Consider the following 12,565-nt stretch of genomic DNA (forward strand, 5'->3'; position numbering starts at 1 on the left):
AAAGGAAGCGAACTCGGTCGAGCTCTGGGCACCGGAAGGGAAGCCGGCACCCTCCGCCGGAACCCAGCACACAGGGAACGGGAGTGGCCATGTGTGGGGAGCGCAAGGCGGCGGAGACCGGCCGCCGCGTGCCCTCACCCGGCTCTCCGCACCGGAAGTGGGTGGGCGGGACTGTTCCCGGCCCGGCACACTACAGGAAGTCGTATGGGGGAGCCCCGAGGGGAAGAGTGTTGGAGTGACACTCCCGGTGCTCGGAGCTGCGGGGTTGGGGTCACTGGGGCGCTCGCGTGGGGACGGCTATCGCGGGGACACCGCGGAGACGGCGTGCGGGGACGGGTTTTGGTGTGTCACCGGTGCTTGCTGAAGGAGCCGGGTGGCCATGGGGATGTGGTCGCTGCTGGACGCCATGTGGGAGATGCCGGTGGAGAAGCGGATCTTTGGGGTCGTGTTGCTCTTCTCCTGGACAGTCTATCTGTGGGAGACCTTCCTAGCGCAGCGGCAGGTGAGCCTAGACGGGGCCCGCCTAATCCGACGCCTGGCCAGGCCCAGGCCGGCCGCGACCCCGAGCCGCTGGCGAATCGTCAGGTCCCAGCACCAGCCCGAGCCCCCTCGGAGCGTGGCCCGACGGCCGGCTGCTCCCCGGGAGACCATGGCGCCCCAGGGACTCTCCGCCACGCTGTCTTGGGACCCGATCCCGTTAAGGCCTGGAGAAAAGGCAGGACTGCCGGCTTCCTTCGCCCGTGTGAGAGCCCTGGGTCCTGCCCCAGCTTCCGCGCGCAGACCTGGCCTCCGTCTCCTTGTCGGTGACCCTGGAGCCTTCAAAGAGATGCTAACGTTTGAGAATTACCTCTTCCCCCCGACATTGGGTAATCATGGTCAACCTCAGAACTAGGAAACCGCTGTCCTGATAAGAGGGGTTTTGCAATTCTCCCAGGGCCCTGAGCTCTTTTATCTGAGAGAGAGAGAAATGTATATATTGTTTTTTGCCCAACGAATTATATGTACTTTTTCTTAAACGTGTCTTTGTCATTTTTTATTTTTAAGAGAAAATAAAAATGGCTTGATAATAACTCCCTGGAGATAGCCATAATGCACAGCTTGTTGGGTGAGGAATCTGAACTTTGAATTAAGACTGGATTTTACGTTTGATTGGCTTTTTTGCTTGCATTCCGTCACTGCAATCAGTGTTTAACCAACACTCTTCTAGATTGCCACGGAATTATCTTTAATGAATGATGGTTAACAAAATCACTGTTTAATCGATGGAACTCCCCTTTTTTAAAAAAATCATTATTGCCTCTAAATTTCTTCCAATAACATTCTGCATGAGGCTTTTAACTGATAGTTTTTGTTTTTCTGTACTTGTTGATGTCCAGGTCATAGTTTATCTCTTCCTTTAGCCCAGGGTTTTCAAAGCTGTACCTTTCTCTCACACATCTCTTTGAGTGGTAGTTCCATTAGAACAATTTTGCAGACCCTTTGCACACAAGTGACCAAGTTGGAGAGTGGGGAATTTAACGGTTGCTTTAATGATAAGCTAGTTATAATAACTACTTTTCAGTAATATCTTGTGTACTGAGTGATGTCGTGATGCTATCTCCAGCTTTTATTGAAGGTTTGGTAAGAAATGCAAGTATATATAAAGAGTATTTGTTATAACACTATTGAACAAGATGTGGCCATTGTATATATAGTATCCGTTCTCTGCATTATACTCCCTGCACTGAAAAGGTGTGTTTTTCTTGAAGACCTGATAATGTCCCTACTTAAAATTCCCCTTAATTTAGCTTCTAGGAGCCTCAGGACCAAATTTAAAGAACAACCACAATTCTTGTAATACTCCTGTTCAGTATATTTGCTACCTCCTTCATTGCTGAGTTTGCTTTCTATTTTATAGGACACATGTTTGGCATAGTGGTTACTCACAGGGTTGCTAACCTCAAGGTCAGCAGTTCAAAACCACCAGCTGCTCCTCGGGAGAAATATGTGGCTTTCTACTCCCAGAAAGAGTTACAGTCTCAGAAACCCACAGGGCAGTTCTACTCTGTCCTATAGGGTCACTATGAGTCAGAAACAACTCCATGACAGTGAGTTGAGATTTAACAGTCCTCTTTGTGATGCTGCAGTTTTGTTTTCCATATGCAGATTAGTGTGATGACAGTCCTGATTTTCACCTAGTCACCTCTCAGATTTTACTTTTCTGTGCCATTTGTCTCAATGGTCGATGTACTTGAGCAAGTACATTATTTGTAGATATGTAAAACAAATCCAATGAGCTTAAGTGATAAGTTAATGCTGTAAACCATTCAGTGTTTGAACCTAAACGATTGATTATTGTAATAAACAATGAGTTCATTTGGCGTGTTTTCTTCAAAATGTTGCAGAGAAGGGTCTATAAAACAACAACTCATGTACCGCTGGAGCTAGGACAGATCATGGACTCGGAAACATTTGAGAAATCTCGACTCTACCAGCTGGATAAAAGTACTTTCAGTTTCTGGTCAGGACTCTACTCAGAGATCGAAGGCACTGTGAGTAATTTACTTCTTGGAAAACCTGTTTATCAAATTGGTGATGACTTTGCAATGTCTGTTTCCTGTGTTTCTGACCCAAAGGAAGCAGCCAAACCTGCAGATCCCAGAATGCTTTCTAATCTTTGTGCTATTGTTATGAATGGGTCTGGATTGAAAGAGGTAGAAACTCAACAGTTGTTGAGTCTGTTGAACATTCTAGAATACCAGCACTAGAGGTGAAAAAGAAAGTTGTGTGGTTGATTGCTCATGAAGCCTCTCGGCTGTCCATCTCACTGGCCAGAGGAACCTTTCAGCCACATAATTTTGATCTCATTATACTCCTGTATAAGACCTTTCAATGGCTTCACTTTTTCCTCTTGGGAAAATCCCAAACATTTTGGCATGGCTTATGAGGTTTTTTGTTAACTGGTAACTGTTTATTTGTACTTCGTCTTTTTTTCCCCCCTTTGTATAACATTTTATTTTTGTTGAGGGTTGAGACATCCTTCATAATTTTTCATACTGAGGATAAAACAGTCATAAAATAATCAAGGCCAGAAGCAGACAAGCTTTCAGTGAAAACTGAAACTCAAATCCCTTTGACTTTACGCAGAGGCGATGTGCTTCATCATTTTGTTCCTTTCTCTTCCCCTGTTGGTTAACCCCCCCCACCCCCACCCCCGCCACCCCCCCTCTCCCCCCCACCACCCCCCCGCCACTCACCCTCATTTCATGATTGAGTTTTTTCACGTGCTCATAGCTGTGCCTGGGATACCCCTCCTCTCCCTCTTCTCTCCACCTTCTCAGAGAAGCCTTGCCAACCCCTAGGATGAGACTGAGACCACATCTCTTACAGGGACTTTTTGAACCTCCTGCTCCTCCTCCAGTTTGAGTTTAGTAGCGTGCTGTACTTAAATTGGCTTGAACTTCCTTGTTTCCTGACAGGTGGGTAGCTCCATACAGAAAGAGTACTTTAAGGTTGATCATTTTTGTATATAGTGCCAGCCAGGAAATAAATACTGCATATCTATTGATGTAGCAAAACAGAGGGTCAGCCCTACTCCTGGAAGAGAAGCCATATAATGAAGAACAATTTTTCTCAGTCTTTTTATCGTTATTTTCTCTCCCAAGATTCTTTTTAGACATGTTTTTCCTGATCTCTCCCTCAAGGGAATTTTAATATCCTATGCATACTGTGTATGTAGTATGTTATCTGTGCTTTATATGGAAAAAGAATAAAAAACCTATCTCACCCCTGTGGGGGCGCTATTACCCCAACTGACAGTGAATGGTGGAGAAATTAACTCAGGGGCCTGGAGTTTGAATTCGGCTTCATCCCACTTTCTGTGGGACCAAGCAAGACACCTGTGTCTCAGTTTTAGAATCCACAGAAGCAGTACAGTACTAATAGTTATTCATAATATTGAGAGGGCGAAATGTGTAAAATGCTTAAAATGGTGCCTGACTCATTGTTAAGTATTCCATAACTGCCAGGTATTTATCATCATGATCATCACCATTCCTTCAGAATGCTTCTAGAGTCCCAGTTCTATTAAGAGCAAGGTTCAGAAATGAAAAATAATTGAGATCAGCTACCTTAATTGATGAAATAACTGCATGTGTGTAACTGTTAAACAATGACATCATCCAGCTGCTGACTGAAAAAAAATGGGGGGTGAGGAATAAAATTGAATTCGCTTTTGGTATGCATAACTATTGGTAGTAATTTGACTTTTTGATATTTTTATGAATGCAAAGCTAGTTTACTTACTGTGATGCAATTACAACTGTATTGAAGTGTAGTATTAGGACTCAATGCTTTCTGTACTTAAGAAGATGAATGCGCCCAAACCTGCTACTGACTCAGCCCCTGTGCTCCTGCCCTCACTGCGTCAACAAAGCATTCTGCCCGAGGGGCCAGAGCAGGCTGGCACTTGATGAGAAAAAAGGTCCTGTGATTGTGATTGTGTTGGTGTTGGTTAATTTCTCTGCAGCGTTTCTTGTGTTAGGAGAAGGATGTTGGTAGGAAATCAGTCTTAGAGACTGACGAGAGAGAAAGAAGAGGGTAGAAATTGTGAATTTAGACGGTATCCTCTTTCCTCTATGATGTCTCACGATAAAATGCCTGGAAAAATATTTTCGATCCCTTTGGTGATCACGAGCAAACAGTTGCAGGAGAGATGGGCAATACCTTGGTTATTATGGTTGATGACTGGAAATGACAACCCTTGATCTTAGAGAGAGGATGGTGGTGGGAGAATATGTGTATAAAATGAGCACTTCGTAATTTGTTGTGGCTCGAACTACAGGTGGTCCTGATAGGCTAAAGCTAAGGACGGTAATCGTCCTCATTAGCTGCATAGTGATTTTCACCTCGGACATAGTTTTTATATTACTTTCTTTGATGTTTCGGCATTATTCCTTTTTATGGGTGAGGAAGCAAAGAGAAATAAATGTCTTGGACATTTCATGGTCAAGTGACACTGGTAAATCCAGAAAATTGGTGTCAGACTCAGGTTTAGTAAGCTTTAAAATGACATTGAAGAAACAACCTCAGAAACTCGTAAGGACAGCAGCATGAAGGTGCTAAACGTGTCCTTAGGCAATCAGTAGCTAAGTCTACCATTTGAAAAGAGCAAATTTGCTGATACTTTGAAACTCTTCTCTCTAAAAGCAAGCTCATTACAATGAATAGGTTTATATTTTGGGGTCCCCCCAAAAATAAAAACAGGAAGGTTAATTTAGTTTTTTTTTTTTTGCCTCAGTGCTTTCTACCAGAAGCGAACCTGAGTAGTGGCCTTGTGTGTCCAATGATAAGTGCCACTGTGCACACAAATATGACTGAGCTTCCAGGGAGACAGTGTCCGTCCGCTTTGATCAGGCAGCCTTCCCTGGTATCTCGCAGATGTCAGTGAAGACCCACTCCAGAGCTGGAGATAAACGAGTGAACTAGATCTATTGTAGCACTGCTTCGAGATCTTAAAAATGTCTCAAAGCAAGTTGTGGAATGACAAATAGAGTATGACCTCATCTGTATACATATTTGAGAGGCTGGCATCAATCACTGTTTTGCTCATTTACACCAGTGAAGAGTAGATTAAAGGATGACCATAAGATGTAAAGTCTCCCAGTCACGGGTGTAACTGGTCTTTTGTGTTCCCCAGACCCCCAGATAGGCAGCATCAATTGATTCTTCTTGACAAAATGAGTTCCACAAGTTTAGTATCTATTGTGAGAAGTAGTGTGCATTAGCATACTCCCCCCCCCCCATACACACCTTTTCTTTTTTTTTAGTTTTTATAAATCTCTTTATTTTCTGTTCATCTGTTAATGTCCTAGTTTTGCCACACACACACCTTTTCAAATGTCCAGAGCTGCCCTGTAATGCGCTGGCACTTTGGTGAATGTCTATGGTCACTTTCCCTGCTGAGACCAAGAGTGGTACTGGGAAGTGGGGCCTGTTCATCTAAAAGCCTTACTCCTGCCTCCGGAATCGCCTTTTCCTGACCCTGAGCAAGCACAGATGTCCCAGTCCAGTCCCTGACCCTGGTAAGTGGGGATGGCTCTCCTCTTGTCTACAGACACGTCATCTGTCATCGTTGTCCTACCTGAACAGGGTCATTTCCTTTCAAGGAAAAGGGAGTTAGTAATGAAGCCTAGACTGTTTTCAGTGCCATCTCTTGCTCATTAGCATTTTAGACAAGTTCTATAACCATTTTCAGTAAACTCAGTTCCTTGATGCAAAACCCTTTATTGTGGTCTTTTCCCAAAGACACTTTAAAAACAGCTTTATTTTGTCTTTTTCTTTGTGAAATACACTGTGATGTGACAGTTTCCTATACTATTCCAAAGTGACTAAAGTCTTCCGTGTTCCATAGCTGATTCTTCTCTGTGGTGGAATCCCTTATCTCTGGAGCCTGTCTGGACGGCTCTGTGGATACGCTGGCTTTGGACCAGAGCATGAGGTATGTGGTTCAGTACCATCTACTTTCTTCTGCTTGTCGAGCTTTGTGCCAACGTTAGTAGGCTATGTCTTCCTGTTACTGTAACAGACCCTAGACATTTCCGTGGCTTATCAGGACAGTGTCAGTGGGCATGGATTTGGTTGGCAGTTGGCTGACCCCTGTGGTAAGTTGGGGACTGAGCCATTGATGCCAAAGTGCTGCCTGCTCCTCCCTGTACTCACATTTTGTTGGTAAAGATCGTGTGATCTCATCTAGCTACAAGGGGTTTGGGAGTTGTAGTTCCTGATGAAATAGCTGCTACTCAGGGATAACTCTGTGCAATAAAAGGGGGGTCATGCATTTTGTGGGGTTCACACTAAGCAGATACTTCAAACAGAGAGAGTAGCTCCTAGACTCTCCACCAGGTGCCTCGGATTGGCGATCCGTTCTCCCTGGAGCCCCACTTGAGGGCAAAACCTTAAGCCTCAGATTCCCATGTTGGGACACCACTTCCTGATTTTTTTCTTTAGAAATTGTCAAGTCTATTCCCTTCTTGCAGGTTATTTTCACTGATGAATCTCCTCAAAGTGAGTAATTTTGTGAAGTACAAATTTTGCTGCTAGCCCTTCGGCCCACAGGCCACTGTGTAAGTAACAACAGGTGTGCTTCTTGATCAGTGACCAACCGTTGTCCCGTCTTTCAAAATCTGTAGGTGGTTGACCATTCAGCTCATACTCAGACAATAACATGTTTAGTTGTGTCACCTCCTTGTCTTATGCGTGACATTAAAAAATAACGTATAATCAAAAGAGGGAACTGACCAACAAAGATGAAAGGGCAGAAATCCTTAGGTGGAGCAAGTGGATAATGAGCTCGGCCTCCGTCTGTGAAAGGTTGGCAGTTTTGGTACCCCCGAGGTGCCTCGGGAGAAAGATCTGGTGATCTGCTTCCAGAAGTCAACCAGTAAGGAGAGTGGGGACAGGGATAATAAAAGTAACATAAACCACAAAAGGATAACACTGGAAGCAAGAGTTCTTTTAAAAGCTGCTGACCAGGAGGCTGTTCCTGCTGCCGTGAGCGAGACTAGATAGGGAGCCAGAGGCGTAGTGAAGGGAGCTGTTGATGGGAAGGATAGCAGTGTCTCGGGGAGTGACGCTGGCAAATAAACCCCATCCTTCACGGCACTGCAAGCTGAAAAGGAATGTGGTAACTCATCAAGGCAGAGGGGAAGAACTCTCACTCCATACTGTAAGTTTCATGAAGAGGAGACAAGCATTATTCACATTGTTGCTGTTTTTTGCAAAGAAATAAAACACTAATTCTTAACATTTTAAAATACAGTGTACTAATCAAATAATCAGGAGGTCTGGTAGCATGGTGGTTGTGCATTGGGTTGCTAACCTCAAGGTTAGTAGTTTGAAACCACCAGCCACTCCAAGGTAGAAAGACAGGGCTTTCTACTCCTATAAAGAGTTACAGTCTCAGAAACTCACTGGGGGTGCAGTTCTACCCGGTCCTTCAGGTTTGCTATTGTGTCGGCGTCTACTCGATGGCATTGAGTGAGTGTGTGAGTGCAACAAATAATCAATTTATTATTTTTTTCCTGTTTCCCTATATATTTAGTGGTGTAATCCATTCTGAAGGTGCAGTCTTTAATCATTAGTAAGTGCTTCATGTCTTACTTTCAGCAAGCAAAGTGGTATCTTCGTATTGCAAGTTGTTCACAAGTTCCTCCCATCCTAAGGCCTCATTCTTCATTACTTAGTCCTGTGCCTCCCATTATTTGCTCAGCATGCAGATGAAATAAGTATGGTGAAAGGATGCAGAAAAGGACGCACGCCTTGTCTGTCTTTAAACTATGCAGTCTCCTCGGAGTCTCTGTACAGGGACCACAGGACCACAGTGAAGTGTTCTGAAATTCCTTAGTTTGTTAAGACCCACACAGTCTAATGCCTTTGCAGAGTCAATAAAATAGAAGTAAACGTCTTTCTGGTGTTCTTTGCTTCCAGCCAAGATCCATCTGACATCCACAGTGATATCCCTCGGTCCATGTCCTCTTCTGAATCCACCTTGAATTTCTGGCAAGTTCCTGTCAATATATACTACTACAACTCTCTTTTCATTATCAGCAGAATTTAAATACATGTGATATTAATGGCATTGTCTGTGATACCATACATCCTCGGGTATAAACTGAGTTTTTCAGCACTTTTAAAAATTTTCATTTTATTAGGGGCTCATGCAACTCTTTTTACAATCCATACATACGTCATTTGTGTCCAGCATATTTGTACATACGTTGCCATCATCATTCTCAAAACACCCACTCTCCACCTGAGCCCCTGACATCAGCTCCTCGTTTTCTCCTCCCTCCCCGCTCCCTCCTCCCTTTCAGCACATTTTAATGCAGTTTTTGTAGTAAAACTAGGTGCTTTGTCTGATATTCGGGTCAGCTTACACTCAAGTATATACGGTAATCTCTGCATTCTGTTGAACCATGTTTGTTTGGGAGAGGCACAGATACGGATCTCTACCGTTCGGTTGGCCATGTAGAAGGTTTTTTAGATGTGTTAGTAGAGATGAGCGAGCCCTTCCACTCTTGTATCTGTTTGTTGAAACATCTCAATTGGTATTCTGTCAGTTCTTGGATCCGTGTTTTTGCCAATATCCTCAGTGCAACTTGGAAACGCTTCCTTCCCTCAGGACTGTTGAAAACCAGGCTACCCTCTTCAGTATGGACTACACCTCAACGCAACGAAAGCAACAACTGCCCTAACTGGATCAGTCACTGGCATTATGATAAAGGGAGAAAATATTGAAGTTGTCGAGCATTTCATTTTGCTTAATTACCATCCATACTCATAGAATCAGTCATCAAGAAATCAAATGACATTATATGGGGCAGATCTCCTGAAAACGGCCTCTTTAAAACGTGTTAAAGAGCAAAGATGTTACTCTGAGGACTGAGGTGCGGCAGTTTGATGTCATGGTATCTTCACTCCCCTCATTTGTGAAAACTGAACAATGCATAAGGAAGACCAGAAAGGAGTTGATGCATTTCAATTTCAGCATTGATAAAGAATATCGACTATACCGTGGCAGAAAGATTGAAAACAATGTGTCCTGGAAGAAGTCCAGCCAGAATATGCCTTCTGTGGGAGCATTTGTACCAGGTTCTCTGAACGTCATCAGGAGGGACCTGGAGAAGGCGGTCATGCTGGCAAAGCAGAGCATCGTCAGAAAGAAGAGCTTCCCTCCACGACAAGGATTGACGCAGTAGCTGCAAACAACTGAGGATGACACTGCCCCGTTTCCTTCTCTTGTACACAGGGTTGCTATGAGTTAGAACAATGACAGCGTACACTTAGAACCTGAAAACGAGAGGATTGTGAACGTGACCAAAATATGTAAAGGTCGCCCAGAACAGTCATACTTATCCCCATTGATTAAGATTGTACGGTTTGAGCTTACATGGTCAGTTTTGTAGTCCTGCACTACGGTGTGAAAATGACGCCTGCCTCTATTCATTAGATGCACATAGCATTTATCCAAGTTCTCTTCTGTTGATCGATCGGTCCCACTTTTTATAAGCAAGTCATGCTGAAGTGTACATCTTTGACCGAAATCTTCATGCGACGTTTAAATGCTGTGTCAAAGATTGCATTTACATCTTGGAGGATGCTGCCAAGTTCTTTTTCAGACAGCTGGTTTCGGTGATGTTCTCACTGAGTGTGTGAAGTACCGCAACACCCTTTATTGGGTCCTCACTGCGACTGACCTATGTGATCTTTTTATTTTTGCCAGCCTGACAGGAAAACATGTTACGGGGCTCTTTTTTTTTTTAAACACAACATACTTTTGAATGGAAACAGTTACAAAGCCACTTAGTAAATATGTATGAGGATCTATACAGCATTTTTACATAACTAGTCTAGTAATCATCATATTTAAGTTGGTTCACTTTATTACATATGGTGCTGCCCATCCTTGTACATCTATACTTGTGCGCATATGACACATAAGTAAAAGTATGAAATGGTAGGTGGCACAATAGTATTGATATACATCACAAAATGCTAATGGTGCTTTTTTTCTGAGGGAAATTTTTATTACCTCATCTCTTAAGAAAACTCAGAAGTGAGTATGTACTTCTTGTATAACTAATTTGCTGTAATGAAAAAAAAACAAGAAGGAAGGAAAACAGGGTGTCTCAGCTTCTACTAAGCAGGACTTTTGTTTTTCCGGCGTAACAACTAGGCTCCAGATAATCAATGTCTCTGTTTCAGAAGAAAGCGCTCTGGTGTAGCCCTTCTCAGCAAGTCGGGTGCTTCATGGCTCAGGATGCGTCAGTGTCGCCACATGAATGTGAAGTGGAATGAGTGAACTCACATAGGGATGAATCACGGATTCGAAATGAGTGGGCCTGGATCACTGTGTCCTCATGTCACTGGGCCCTTAGATGTCCTGTGTCCTGAGGTTTCCTGGAGCCGTGAGATGGAGACTGCTCTTGACACAGCGACATAAAGCTCAGCGCCTTGCTGCCCAGTACATCGCCACTCCTAAGCCAGTTCCTTCTTTCTGGGTCGGAATTAGAAATAACACTGCAGGAGGTGGCATTCCCGTGGCACTGTCTTTGCTCCGCAGGGATATTCTCAAGGCCGGTACCTGTCTAAGGCATAGTCACAGTGGTCCGTGAGGAGTGCTAAAGCCTTATTGAGCAATAGTGGAAGGTAGCATTTCAGGGTCAGATGACGGGAGTCTTACACACGTTTATTAAGTTTTATATTAGCAAGCCATTGACAGTTTTGAAAACAGAGAAGTGAAATTTCACATCGATGTGGTTTGTATGTAGGGTGAATGGGGATGGGAGTGACTGACTTTAATAGGCAGACAAGACACACTACCCACCAGGGCTGGGAATGGGCAGGTGGTGTGATAGAGTTGCCAAGTGTGACCGATTAATAAGTGATACATTTACTATAGAAAGAACTCTTCAGGCTCCCGTACCCCACCGGGGAGCACCCCCATCCATAGAAAAGTGACAAGATCGCAGTACATTGAGCTCCATAGAGACAGCGCCGGGCCTGGCAGAGCCAAACGGCACTGGGCGACTCTGTGCCTCGCGGACGAAATAGAAACAATGTGGGCAAAGGCGGTCCTGAGAAGCCGAGAGGCAAATGTCATCCTGTGCATTTGTTGTGCAGACCTGCCGGGAGGAGCATCGAAGCTGCACCCGGTGTCAGCTTCTCGGTGTTTCTCAGGAGTGCTCAGAGAGGTGGCAGAGCACGTCTGCTAGAGAGCAGGGGATCTGAAGACACGGCCAAGCGGACCAGGCCCGCGACGAGAGCGAAATGACAGCTTATGTCCATCCCCTCCGAAAGGGGACACAAAAAAGAAATTCAGAGATCCCAGTGCATCCAAGAGGGCTCCTTCGGCCTGTTTCTTGTTTTGCTCTGAGTATCGCCCCCAAATCAAAGGCGAGCACCCGGCCTGTCCATCGGGACGTTGCGAAGGAGTTGGGAGAGATGTGGAGTCACACTGGGGCCGCTGACCAGCAGCCTGGCGCGAAGAGAAGAAGGCCACCGAGCTGAAGGAGAAACATGAAAAGCTTAGCGCTGCGTGCCGGCCTAAAGGGAAGCCCCGCGCTGCCAAAGGGGGGTCGTCGAGGCCGAGAAAAGCAAGACAAAGGAGGAGGGGGAGGAAAAAGACGAAGATGATGATAAGTTGGCTCTAGCGCAGTTTTGTTTTCTTGTCTATAAAGCATTTAACCCCTTGTACACGACTCACGCCTTTTAAAGAAAAAAATTTGAAATGTTAAAAAAAAAAGAAAAGAAAAATGACAGGCAGAAATCCAAATGGTCGTTGAATACATGACAAATATAAACCCATATTGATCATCAAAGAAATAGACTTTAAGACAGCAGTGAGCTATCTTTCCCCTTCGGTTGCAGAGAAACAAGGCAATTACTGCTCTCTGATCTTTAGGGGCCCATTTAAAAAGCCATTGAATTTCATCTTGAGGGTAATATTCTCTATTGGACTTGGCTTTCTGTGCAAACTTTAGAGTGCCCCATTCCACTTGCCTGGGAGCACCTTACTTTTGGCTCC

General features: G+C 44.5%; 1 protein-coding gene across 1 annotated transcript in view; it reads left to right on the forward strand.

Moving 5' to 3' along the window:
- The first annotated feature begins 275 nt into the window (after nt 1-275).
- The window catches only part of ZMPSTE24 (zinc metallopeptidase STE24), a 32,527-nt gene continuing 20,237 nt past the window's right edge, over nt 276-12,565 (forward strand). Inside the window, exons 1-3 of the mRNA XM_075554417.1 lie at nt 276-502; nt 2,385-2,531; nt 6,392-6,478. Coding sequence (XP_075410532.1) covers nt 380-502; nt 2,385-2,531; nt 6,392-6,478 — 357 coding nt within the window. The 5' untranslated portion in view covers nt 276-379. The remainder of the gene's footprint in view (nt 503-2,384; nt 2,532-6,391; nt 6,479-12,565) is intronic.

This window comes from Tenrec ecaudatus, chromosome 1, assembly GCF_050624435.1.
Source record: "Tenrec ecaudatus isolate mTenEca1 chromosome 1, mTenEca1.hap1, whole genome shotgun sequence".
Taxonomy (NCBI): Eukaryota; Metazoa; Chordata; class Mammalia; order Afrosoricida; family Tenrecidae; genus Tenrec; species Tenrec ecaudatus.